At 41.8% G+C, this 13,565-nt stretch overlaps 1 protein-coding gene across 2 annotated transcripts in view; it reads left to right on the top strand.

The window, feature by feature from the left end:
- Nucleotides 1-9: 9 nt before the first annotated feature.
- The window catches only part of KCNK2 (potassium two pore domain channel subfamily K member 2), a 130,627-nt gene continuing 117,071 nt past the window's right edge, over nt 10-13,565 (top strand). The window contains exons 1-2 of one of the 2 annotated variants that reach the window (XM_029935277.1): nt 10-94; nt 3,275-3,585. In XM_029935277.1, coding sequence (XP_029791137.1) covers nt 94; nt 3,275-3,585 — 312 coding nt within the window. In that variant the 5' untranslated portion in view covers nt 10-93. The other variant, XM_029935276.1, reaches the window with a different exon arrangement.

Genomic DNA, 13,565 nt, shown 5'->3' with positions numbered 1-13,565 from the left:
GCGTCCAGCCCTGCTCTCCCCACCTTGTAAAACAAAGCCGGGGAAAATGCCTGCCCGTGCAGCTCGGAGCGCGCAGCCCGACTCTGAATAAGAAGTGAGTACAATGGCGTGTTTGTAAAAGCTTCAAGTCCGTCTTTTTCCAAAAAAAAAAAAACAAAAAAAAACCCATTTTTGAATGCTGCATGCCTCATGCTTCCCAGCGCCTCTCGGGAGAGACCCGGCTATAGAGCAGGAGGTGAGACCCCCGGGTGATCCCCCACCCCCACCCCCGAGCCCCGCGCTTTCCCTCCCCTGCCTGGGTCGGGAGGGCTGCAAAGGCTCCGCTGGCAGCAAGCGGACGTTCTCCGCCGTCGTTTCCCGTCCGTGGTGTTGGGTCATAATCTCGGCTCGGAGGCAAATCGATCCCCGGCTCCTCTGCTGGCTGCTTCTCCCCCCTCTCCCGCTGGTGCCTGGGACTTTGGCATCTATCTGCCTTGGGGATGGGTTTGGGACACCTAGGGGAGTTTCCGAAGGAGGAGGAGGGTCAGCCCTCGGGAGCGGCATACCGGCAGGACGCATGGTGACCCTGGTCACACTTGTTGCCCGTTGCGAGGTGGGACAGGCAGTGTTGCTGGGAAAAAAAAAAAAAAAAAAAAAAAAAAAAAAAAGCTCGTTTCTCTTGCTATTGAGTCGTCGGCCGCGGCCCGGAGCGCCAGAGCGTAGAAGGCATACCTGCGTGAGGATAGGCGACCTGGATTAAGAGGAGACTGTGCTGTGCTGGAGGCAGAGGGAGGTAGTGATGGTGATGACAGTGTGTGGAAGGGACGACTCTTTGATTCCTTGTTCTAAGGAGCATCTCTGCCCCTGTCATACATCAGACGTCGTGGAGATGGAAACATAGAGGTTCCTTCCCCGTGTTAGCTGGGGAGGACAGGCTGTGGTTTTTTATTTTGGTATTTCACCAATTGCTGTCCGTTCTGTCTGCCAAATGTGCATTTATATATATTTTACTAATTAAAAAAATAAGACAATAGCTTCAAAGAATTTAACTTCAGCAGGAAATGTGTTAGCGTAATACATACACACAATCTTTTTTAAAAACATATCTGCTTCTTTTCCCCAAAAGCGTATAATGATGATGGTTTAGTGTGGCGTTGGGATTTAGGAATGGGATTTGGGAGCATTAAGGTAAACAGTCTCGGTGTTCTCCAGTTCCGCAGACTAGAAACCACTGATGTGAAAAACCAGAAATATAAGAGCACAGAAAATTGGAGAGGAGAGGCTTGGAAAGCCTTTTTCGGAGAGATAATGTGGATTTCCTGTTCTTCTTATTCCGAAGATGGCTTAATTTTAGATTATGACCTTTATTTTTCACTCAAGACACGCTAAGTCGCTTGGAGGTGGAGCCGGGTAGCTAGCCAGCAGGTGACAGTGATATTAGCTGTAATGAGCATGTCATGAAAAAAGTTTTTTTTAATTAAAACATCAAACACTTAGTGCTAATTTTGAGTAAAGTTGCCGTTATAACTATAAAGGTCTCATATGTCATATTTAACTATGTTGAAGGTGTCTACTAGCTTGTGGCTTCATTCTGAGCAGGTGACTGCATCAGGAGGGGACATGTTCGTACCTGTATAGGGCAGGTTCAACCATAGGAAGGTGCTGTTCGTATGTGGAATCTCCACGGGGGGTCATGGCCACAGTTACTCTATCAGAGCTCTGACTTCATCTCTTCAAAGTCAGAGCCATTCAGGGCTTTGCTGGTTTGAGAAGCCCTCTGTTATCTGTCATTGTATAACGCTGCTTAGGTCTCGGGCCTCAGATAGCTTTGTTTGCAAAGCTTCCTTGTGACGGGCAACTGAAGATTTATGAACTCAAACTGGGAGTCCCAAGGTTTAACTCACAATGGTGATCGTGAGGGCAGGGTGCCTAGCCCTGTGAGAACTGACACTTTGCATCCTCTTCTCATTCTCAAGTAATTTCTGGTTCCTATAAGGATATTTGGATGCAGTTCCGTGGTGATTTCTCATATACTTACCTAAAAGTGGTCCTTAGATTAGGTTATTATTTTATCTAACCTGTTATTGTAGAGACCAGAGTAATTTTACTTCTATCTATGACCATCGTGGACTCTTAAATGGATCATTCTGGTTGAGTTTGTGGTTTTTATCAAGTCCCCCCTGGTTTTTGTCCTTGGGTTTTTGTTTTGTTTTGATTTGATTTTTTTTTTTTTTTTTGCTATTCTATTAACTCTTTGGGTTCAATGTGGCCTTTCCAATCAGACATTCTGAAGTAGATGGTTTATTTCCCCCTTAGCAAGTGGAAGTCTGGTATCTTTGTATTTTCTAAGAAGAAATCCATTAATGATATTTTTGAACAGCTGAGATAAATAATAAATGGATCTAGAGTCACCTCAGAGTATGGGAATTTGTAAGAGAACACATAAAGCCACTCTAATGGAGCAATTAGCTTTGTACAGAGGATCTGAGGTGTAAGATAAGGTTTAAAATTTTTTCTGGATAATGTTCACTGCTGAAATGGAAGGAACTTGTCATGTCTTGGTGGCGCCTAGGATTGTGCCAGAGAAGTAGCAATACTTTTGTTTTTTCAAGACGCCAGGGATTGAATAACAAGATGCAGAGAATGTTTAATCATGAACCACTTTAGAGGGTAGGCAAAAAAAGAAATGATTGGGCAATTGAGTGGTTGACTTACCATCATGTTTTACCAGAAAATGACTAATGTTTTACTTTGAGCAACCATGTTTGGATCACAAATTCACTTATAATACAATCCCGTTATTAAAATGAATTTTTGAGTAAAAATAAAGAATGTTCTTTATGTCAACTGCTTGTGGTAGAGAGGGTTAAGTTCTTGAGAGCAGGAATAATCCATGAACCTTCTTCATGAGTATTCATGAGATTGTCTAGTACTAGCAAGTGTTAGGAGTTCAGTCTTTGCTGACGAGCAATGGTGAACAGATGTAAATTTAAAAGTTCATTAGGAAGACCTCAGGCATCTTTTGTTTATTTATTTTTTTTAAGTTTCTGGTCCACCTCCTGTTCCTTCCTCCTCTCTGAAACCCCAATAGCAGCAGGGAGCTGAGACCTGCCCCTTGTCCTTGAACCTATATCTGTGGTCCTAGATGTGATCCAGTAGGAACACTCTGGTTGGTTCCAGAACCTCTACCAGGAGAGCAGGGCAGTTCAGTCTGCCTTTGCTCATCCCCTAAAGAAGCCCAGCCATTACCCCTGTACCCTTCTCCAACCTAACCTTCACTCTCTGTTGTTGTCAGTGGCGGCACCTGACTTGCTGGACCCTAAATCTGCCGCTCAGAACTCCAAACCGAGGCTCTCGTTTTCCACGAAACCCACAGTGCTTGCTTCCCGGGTGGAGAGTGACACGACCATTAATGTTATGAAATGGAAGACGGTCTCCACGATTTTCCTGGTGGTTGTCCTCTATCTGATCATCGGAGCCACCGTGTTCAAAGCATTGGAGCAGCCTCATGAGATTTCACAGAGGACCACCATTGTGATCCAGAAGCAGACATTCATTTCCCAGCACTCCTGTGTCAATTCGACCGAGCTGGACGAACTCATCCAGGTAATAACGGCACAGAGGAGTTGTTACCCTGCTTCCTCTCCAGGGAAAAAAGCAAGAGGAAGAGGAGGCCACTCGTTGCACAGTGGTGCACCCATGAGTGCCCTATTCCACTCTCTTTTCAGCATTGACTTCATTCTGGCTTGGCTGTCCCCTTTCTGCACGTCTTCCCTCTTTTCTTCTCTTTTTTCTTCTGCTTCTCCTCTATTTCTCCTTCCTGTTCCTTCTTATCCTCTGCCGCTCCTTCTCTCCCACTGTCTCCCTGATGTGTCTTTCTTTGTCCTTTCGGAACTGCCAGTGGGCACCCAGGGGTGTGGGTCTGCCTTGCTGGAGGCCCTCGTGGTTAGCCGATCAGTGCTGACTGAGAATCATTGCTGTGGCAAATGAGTGGAAAACCGAAGGCAGAAAAGTGTTTTAACCATGCCCTGGGCCATCGTAAGACAGAAACGATGAGTTTGTGGTGTGACCTTCTTGAGAGGGGGTCTCTCATGGTTAACAAGTTGTAGCTCTCCTCTTTAACCCAGCCAAAGTATCACTCTGATAACTGCCTTTTCATGTGCCCTGAGAGAAGTGATCGATCCTTGCTTCTCTAAATCCCAGCTGAAAGCAATTTACTATTACACAGAAAAATGGAGTTTGTGAATCTTGAAAAATCATTTACATGTACTCATAATAGTGGGACAGTATTTTCATGGGAAAATATTTTGTTTTAAAAGTTAATCGCAAAATAATGTAAAAGTTTCAGTTAGGCCACTTGGAAGCAGCTGTATTTTTGTTGTAGATTTCTTTTGCGTGAAACAATTCATTGGTCAAACCAAGAATCTGGGCAGAAGAGAGTCTCAGAATGTTCTTTCAAGGAGAGATCTGACTGGTTGTCACAAATACTTTAAATGTACGGATATTCGTTTTCTTATAGAACCTACTTTGCTTAACTGGTGTAAGTCAAATCGGACTAAAAGTGATCTGAGTCATCATCTGAGCATGCTTTTCATCATCTTATATTTGGTTTTGCATCATTTCATTGAGTTGCAATAGTAGATTGCGGGAAGAAATTCTTCTTGGCTTTAATCCAATTTCCTATTTGAAGACTTTTTCACTCTTACTTCCCTTTTGCCATGGATCTCCAAACGCTACCTCTGCCCTTGATGCCCCTCTCTGAACAAAGCACATCCTCCTTTCTATTTGTAGAAACTTATTCAAGTTTAATTCAAAGCTATCAAAGGTAGAATCCTCTAACTCTCTTTTAGCTCCTACTATATTCAGACACTTCTGCGTCTCACCTATTTGATTTATACTTTGAAACGGTCTTTAGACACTTATATACTGAGTCCTCTCCTGTTTTTAGCTGATGGCAACATTTTCAGTATTGACAGCGACTCTGCCAACTAAAGCCTTGTCCCACCTACCCCATTACCTGTTCTTCCATAAGATCACTTTCTCTTCACTCTGTCTTTGTGCCACAGAATCCTAAAAGGTACTAAAATACTCTTAAAGATGGGGCACCTGGGCGGCTCAGTCAGTTAAACCTCCAACTTCACCTCAGGTCATGATCTTATGGCTCATGGGTTCTAGTCCTGCATAAGGCTCTGTACTGACAGCATGGAGCCTGGAGCCTGCTTTGGATTCTCTATCTCCCTCTCTCTCTACACCTCTCCCCCGTCACCCTCTCTCTTGTGCTCGCTCTCTCTTTCAAAAAGAAATAAACATTAAAAATTAAAAAAAAAAAAAGAATTCTCATTTCCCTACAGTTTTAAAAGAGGAGCTCTAAGTTATCTTGGAAGAAGCACGGGGTAAGAGCCTAAACGTTGAGATCATATAGGATGTGTTTTGAACTCCAATTGCGCACTTTTCTACAGGTGTCGTTCTGAACAAGTAATTTTCCTCTCTAAGCCTAAAATGATCTTTCTGGAATGGGGAAGTCTATCTATCAAAACAGGGTTGCTGTGAAGAGTAAAGAGATCATCCTTATGAAGCATTTAGGATATAGCAAAGTGTTAGGTTTGTTTGCTGTTCTTAGTCTCCCTGACTCCCCACCCTCCACCTTTATTGGGTTGAAGCATCTGATTCAGGTAGTTGGTTCTTATCATCTGAAGTGGTGTGGTCGGTCTTGAGCAGGGAAAAGAAATGGCTGGAATTTCAGGACAATGCTGAAGGAAACCCTGTGTGGAGTTGAAAATGGTCCCACTGTTCAGTACTACCTAGATTTATTCATAACTGTGAGAATAACTTGAAGGGCATGGCAGCGGGGGACAATCTGGAGGTGGAGACTGATCATGTTTGCACTATTGTTTTTGGAATGGATACAGACAGAGCTCACCAATGATCTAATCTTTTTCTTTCTGCCCCACACAGGAATCTATTTTGGCTTTATTAATATTCACTGCTGATGAGAATTTTTGCTTCTTGAAAATCTCAAGTATTTTTATGCTTATTCAGAAGTTGTCTGTTATTTACTGTCATATCATTTTATAACTCTATGGACTTAAGAAATTATTTTACTCTCTTTGAATAAAGTTTCTTCTGATAAAGGAGATATTTTAATGGCATGGTTTCAAGTATCCAGATCAGCATTTAAATAGGGAGGAAGGCACATGAGCCAGTAATCTTATATTAGATTACATCTCATTAATAAGATTCTCGCAAATGTCCACGGATTTCCCCCACATTTGTCTTCCCATTGAATCATCCTTTAAAACCTCATGAGTAGGTATATTAGGCAGTGCTGTCACAGTACTAAGGATGAGGGAGCTAGCACACAGCAGGCCTGTGACTTACTCCAGATAGTATTGTTAGGATGAGAGTTCGGGTCCTTGGAATCTTGATCTGCTGTTATTCCCAGGAGTCTCTGCTCTTTCAGAGTTCAGTGTTTTTCAGTGCTGAAAGGGGGGACCGGCTGCACAAGTTAGAAATTCAGTCTTCATGTTAGTAGAGAAGGAATTCTGGATTTCTTTTATGAAGAGTGAGGAAAGAGAAGGAAATGGGTAACGAGACTGTAAGGCCAATGTCAGGTACAGTTAATCTAATTTGGCCCCAGGCCCCAGCTTATTAATTATACCTCTGCCTGGGCTATGGTAACTTCATAAAAGGCTGTGCTTGCATCACAGGGTGAGGTAGGGGAGGGAGGAGAGAGACAAAAACGGGGAAGCAAGGCTCATGAGAGCACCTGCTTCTTCTGCCACCTAGTCCCCACGTGCGCATCCCCTCTAAGTGCTCTCCTGACATCGGCCTGCCAAGGCAAGATTGAGGAGGGGGCAGAGATATCAAGACAAAGGCATCTGCTGGGCTGAAGTATTTTGACCACTTTGATTTTCAGCATGACCACTTCAGTTAGTGTGATATCTGTACAGAAATACAAGCAGAAACACTCCGAAGTTTTAAAAGCCATGACGACCGTTAACAATAACCAACATTTAATGAGCACTGACTATGTGCCAGGCGCTGTGCTAAACTTTTCTCTGTATTATCTCATTTAATTCTTAAACAGTCATATAACGTAAGTGCCTTATTATCTGTATTTAACTTAGATGCAAACTGAGGCAAAGAAAGCTTAGTTTTCCAAGGGTATGAAGTGTAGAGTGCACTGCTATTTAAACCTAAGTGGATGCCCTCCAGAGCTTATGCTCTTTGCTCCCGTACTTACTCCCTCTAAAAAAATTAACAAACATCAAGTTTGCTGTAAAGCTTCCTGTTATTCCAGGTATTAGAGTGTAGTGGATATCAAATTACAGTTCTTGGTACCTAGCGATATATATTACATAACCTATCTCTCTCTCCACGTAAAAATGGAGAGTATATAACCTGGGTTTTAACTCTTTTGGGAGGACACTTCCTGGTTTTCTCCTGTTTGAATGTGGCAAACAAGTGGAGGCTTGGTTACATTAGATACACCTGGCCTCCAACCTCGTTATTTCAGTGTTTGCTGAATCAATTCTGGATCAATTTAATTTATTTGATTAAATTGATTAATTGATTAAATTAAATCAATTATAAAGATAGGGCAAATCTATGATCTCTACACTGATAATAAAAATACTTCATGGGAGATTTGGCTTTTATTTTCTCATTTGAGAAATGAGAATGAGAAGCCACCTGCTCCAAAGTAGGGAGGGAGAGGGTATTCCACCTGTTTTGGGGTGAAGAAACTGACGCATTTGCAAGAGGTCATATGGTCATCTCAGGTCTAGGTCTCTTGGGACCCTCATGGGGAGGGGATTATATTCTCTTTGCGCTAGTCCTTTCTTCTCAGTTTGGTTTTTACTCCCTCATTCAGTAGCATTTTTTGAGCACCAAGATGATGGGAACAAAACATGGCTTCTCTTAAGGCACTCTCTCCTTCAAAGTCAAGTGCAGGAGACCACTATAAACACAGCTACAGTGGAAGTGCCTAGAGATTGGAGCTAGACTACTGAGGAAGAAATTAACCAGTAAGTGAAAGTTGGGAAGACACGGAGAAGAGGTAGAAGAGAAACTGGATGTTAAGTGCAGAATCAGAGTATTCTAGGGGAAAACAGGCCCTCCCTGAGATCAGAGTGTCCCTGGCAGGTACAAGAACAGCAAGGATGCTAGGAGGGAGTGGCAGAAGATGACATCAGACAGGTAACGAGGGCCAGGTGTTGTAGGACCTTGTAAGTTACAGTATGGAGTTGGCTTTTTGGTGCAGATGAGTGTCCTGCTCTGGCTTGTTTCTCCAGCATCACTCTGAGTTGATGCGGGAGGCTGTGGACAGAAACGGAACTGTTATTTGTCTGTTGTAATAACCCTTGTGATAGACTGGGGGCAGGGGCTTCAACCAACGTGGTAGCAGGGGGCGCTGTAAGATATGGTAAAATATTACCCGGGTATATTTTAGAAGGGAAGGCAATGGGTTTTACCAATGGAGAAGACTTACAGTGCAAGGGTGAGGTGTCAAAGAAAACATCAAAAGTGCTGTCCTAAGGAGCTAAAACAATATAGTTCCTACTTTCCAGACATGGGAAAAAGTGAAGGAGGAGCTGGTTAGGGGATGATGCCAGGCATTTAGGGTTGGACATTGCATGAATAGTGTCAGTTAGACAGGGTTTAGTTACTGAAAAGATTCACAGGACCCAAATAATAGGACTTCTAGATCTCCATGGCAGGAAAGTGATCAATTTTATAACAACAGCAAGGATGGGCACAGTAGGCAAAGGTTGTATGATAGCAAAGGCCTCCCTCTGCCAGGCCAGGCCAGCACTGACTTCTCTCTTAGGTCATGAAGCACCAGTGTTTGCATGGAATACCTTGGAACCAGGGAGCCCAAGATGACGTCTTGGCTGGTCACACCCCTGCTGTTCACAAAGGCATTTTCTTGCTAGGTATACCGCCAGCCTCAGAGGAGAGCTTTTCAAGAGTCTCCCCGAGGTGCAAATCATCCATCACACCATTATCAACAAATAAAGCCTACAAGCTAGTCGGAACGCTCAGAAGTTATTCAGCACACGGTTAGAAAGCAACACTCTTGTTCAGCATGTCTCACCCTTTGACCAACGGACAGTTCTGGGCAGGTACTTCAGCAAAACAGCTTAGGCAGATTCCAGGCCAGCACAGCTATGTTAAATTTGAGATGCCTCTGAGGAGATCCAAGTGTAGATGCCAAGTGGGAAATGGGATGTATCGTAAAAATGATGCTGGAAATGTGAGTTTTGAGGTGAAGGGAAAGGTCAGGCTGAAGGTTCACATTGGGACGTCATCATTTTACGGAAGGCTTTTCCAGTCAAGCCATTGGATGAGATCACCTGGGGAATGAGTCCAGGTTGAGCCAAGCAGAGATCCTAGTATGGTCCTAGGAGCATTTCAACAGGTAGAAGCCGCTATGGAATAAAATCCAAAATTCAGATCTGTGATTGATCTACAACCTAAGATTTTAAGAACATAGCTCTCATTTGAGGGAACTGTGTCACCCTGGGCCCCCAAACCTCTTGGGGTTCTATTTTTCTTTGCCTTTAGGGAGCCCCTAACGAAAACATTTTAGAAATATATCTCTCAGGGGCATCTGGGTGGCTCAGTTGGTTAAGCATCCAACTCCAGCTCAGATCATGATCTCATGGTTCAGGAGTTTGAGCCCCACATCTGACCGTGTAGAAACCTGCTTGGGATTCTCTGTCTCTCTCTGCTTATCCCCTACTTGCACGTTCTCTCTCTCTCTCTCTCTCTCTCTCTCTCTCTCTCTCAGTAAAAATGAATAAATAAACTTCAAAAAAAGAAGTATATCTCTCAGCATGGGAGCTTTTGAAGGTGTTTAAGGAAGGGAGTCTATTTATGTTGGAGATTAGCTTTCTTAAAGGTAAATGGGATGGTTTGGCACATTAAGAGCAAGTTTAGAGTTGATTGGATGTGGTAGTGAGTGATGCCACAAGATTCTATACATGATAGTTTGGTAGCTATCATTCCAGTCTGAGTAAGTGTCCAGTTTGTTAAATATTGGGCTTCAGTGTTGGAAAGCATACAGTCATCTTTTGTCATTTTATTTATGGACATAATAACTTGTCCAGAAGACTTCTAAAAGAACTTTCTTTTCTTATCAGTGCCTTTCCTTTCCTTGTTCTCTGGATTAATCTCTGGAAAAAGCCGAGCAGATAGTCTAATGGGTCAACCTCTTGTATATATAACAGTGTTGTAGTTTGGATTATTTTAGCCAATTATTGAGAAGTCACTTAAAGGACCGGGCTTTGACAGAGACGATTACTCAGGAATGCAGTTTTGACAATGGTAAGAGGGAATTATGCACCAAGGGAGATACAGAAGTCTGAAAGACTCGCCCTTGTACTAGTGTCTGTGAGCAGACTTAGGTTGGCTGCTCCTTCCTGCGCATGTGTACATGCTGTCTTCATTTGCAGAAAGGAAGGATTAAAACAGAAATACTTTTACATGTGTAAGTACCTCAAGTAACAATTGAAATATGTTTTATATACTGTTTTCTGATTATACTTTCAGGTTGTTACTATAGAGCATTTAAGTAGTTTGTCAGGAAATGATTTTCTCTCCAAAGGCTATGTGAGTATTAATTAGTTAATATTGGTAAAAAGAAAAGAAAAGTTCTATGTGAGTTTTGTATATTAATAAAATATTACTCAAACCAATGTGATTAAAAAGAATATTTCTTAAAAACAAGGGCTAGGCCATTATTTGATTGCTGGAATGGTTGTTTGGGAATGAGAGAAAGTCTATATACACAGGAAGATATTGAAGAGCATATTTTGGTTGAGGATTTATTTAGTATAAGCTAAAAACAGGACTCAACTTTAAAGCCCAGTCAAATAGTATCTGAGTCAAATTTGACCAGTATAGATCTGTTAATAGCAATTATGATGATGGCTCCAAAGTTCTTAGACCATGTTTGTATTTAATCATGACTGTGAACTGTCTTACACTTTAAGGCATATATTTAATGCCCACATCTCTTAGATATCTATTTTTTAGTTCACATTTGTAACTGTCCTGAAACAGACAAAATGGCACCTGGATTAGATTGATTCTTGTAACTTCATGTCCAGTGCCTGCTTCACAGATAGTTATATAGGACTGTGTGCAACACAGTGTCTAGTGGTAATAACTAACCAATACATTTTCAGTCCAAGGCTGCCTCTTTCTAGAAGCAGTGGCATCTTTCTAGAAGTTCTCTCTCATTTGATCAGGAAACAGGTTATGCTTCATCATCTCCCTTTTGCAGCTAAGTAAACTGAGGCACAGAATGTTTAACCCAAGTCCACTCAGCCTTGTGTTTTGTTGTGCGGTCTTACTAGCAAAGATCGGCAGTGGAAGGCGCAGCAGGTCTGTAGACGTGAATGCAAAGTCATAGTCATGGAAAACTAGAGCCCAATTATGAGGCCACCAACGGGCAGCTAAAATATGATGCTGAAACTTGTGTGGTGGGGCGCTAGTCATGCCTCAACATGACTGGGTGATATAAGTCAGGGAAGGCAGTTTAAGGCCAGAGGATTCTACCTGGAGGGAAGAGATGGATCGAGTCGGAAAGGGGAGAGGCAAAGGGAAATAGTTGCAGGGACAAAACAAGTTCATGTTTTACTTCTAGGATTACAAGCCTTTAACCCCTTTTTTGCTTTCTGACATTCATAAAGCAACAATAATGTCTCATACAAAATTCAAGTGGTAACAAGAAGATGCAAAGGAACAGTAAACATCTAAAATTCCTCCACCAAGAGTCAGCCGAGACACACACATATTTCCACACAGAAGTTTACATGCATAGCATCACGGATGCATGCCATTTTACCGGCTCCATTGTTTTGCTCACCCTTGTGTAGGGAATGCTTCCAGAATATTTCAAGTCTTGGCTTTAGATATCATTTAAATCCCCACATATGTTAGGTAATATCCTTATCAGTAAGAGAATGAGGTGATTTTTTTTTATCTCTTTCAGCTGTTTCTCTGCCTTTCATTTTTATGAGCATTTGAATGGGTCAAGAACAGTAAACAGTAATTCATCTAGCTCAGTATTTCTACTCTTAACTGTGCTACCAACAGACGTTTGCAAACAGTGCCATGATTCCTTTTACAAAACCAACTTTAAAAGGGATGACTTTCCCCTGAGCCTCATGACATTATGAAAAATCTGGTATGGATCTAATATTCATAAACTTATTATCTAAACTGTTTGAATGTCACCGCATTTCAGTGTGTACCTTCTCTTGATGTGTGTCCTACATTCTACGCAATAAAGTTTTTCTTCTCACTGATCTTTCATCAAATTACGTCCTTTATCAAATTCTAGGCCATTTGCCTGATGAATTTTGTGAACTAAGTCATGTAATTCCCTTCTAAAGATAGCAACATTATCTTTCTTCTTTTTATTCCCTACCACATCTAGAATTCATTCTCAGGCAGCTCCTTCGGCTTTGATAATCTGTGATGATGTGTGTCTTGGGTCTCTGTCTTTCTAATAGTTTTATTTTGTAATCTCGTCCTTAGCACTTAGAGTGGCCCCTTGATTATTTTACTTATCTTTTTTTTTTTTTTCTAACTGCTTTCTGCTCAGTTTAGACTTTGATAAGTGTCCATTTGTGCTGTGGGCAATGTTCCAAGGAGGAGGAGTCATACTTTAGCACAAGAGTGGTCTTCTGCTTTAATTCTATATTTCCTTCTTTCTTTCTTTTCCTCTTTCTTTCTTTCTTTCTTTCTTTCTTCTTTCTTTCATGTTTATTTATTTTTGACACACACACACACACACACACACACACACACACACACACACTCAGAGCACAAGTAGGGGAGGGGCAGAGAGAGAGAGAGGGAGATACGAAATCCAAAGCAAGCTCCAGGCTCCGAGCCGTCAGCATATAACCCAACACGGGGCTCAAACTCATTGACCACGAGATCATGACCTGAGTTGAAGTCGGACACTTAACTGACTGAGCCACCCAGGCGCCCTGCTTTCTTTCTTTTTCCTTTTCTTCCCCCCTGTTTTATTTCTATTACTTTCTGTGTTGGAATTGTTGAATGATGTCCTCAGGCAAAGAATCCCAGTGACTGTGGAGGTTTCTTTTAGGTTATTGAAAACACTGTTTGAAAAGGGGAGCCTGGTTTATTTTCTCCCCAATCCATTAGTTTTCACTTAACAAGGATGAATGAATCTCAACACTCATTTGTGTGCCTTTTTTACCCAAACTTGTGAGGTTTTAAAAATTTAATTGACCATTGGGCACCTCACAGTCTTCAAGATCACGGTGGTATTCCCATACTTTGATATTTTCCTTTTTAGTGTTAAATTAAAACATCGCATAACAGATATGTAGATTTACATTTATCCCTTCAAATATATGTTTATGTTATCTACATTTTTAAAAATTGTTAAAACCTTTTTTTTAAAGATCTGTAACCAAACCTTTTTATAAGGGTTGATTTTGATCAGTCTCTAGTAAATGATGTTTTTAGGACTACTTACATTTTGTGAACTGATTTTTCTTATGTTCTTATGTACCCCCTGCCTATAGCCGTTTGACTGGGGA

This window comes from Suricata suricatta, chromosome 3 (assembly GCF_006229205.1).
Source record: "Suricata suricatta isolate VVHF042 chromosome 3, meerkat_22Aug2017_6uvM2_HiC, whole genome shotgun sequence".
NCBI classification, from domain to species: Eukaryota; Metazoa; Chordata; class Mammalia; order Carnivora; family Herpestidae; genus Suricata; species Suricata suricatta.
This window is presented reverse-complemented; position numbering and strand designations above follow the sequence as displayed.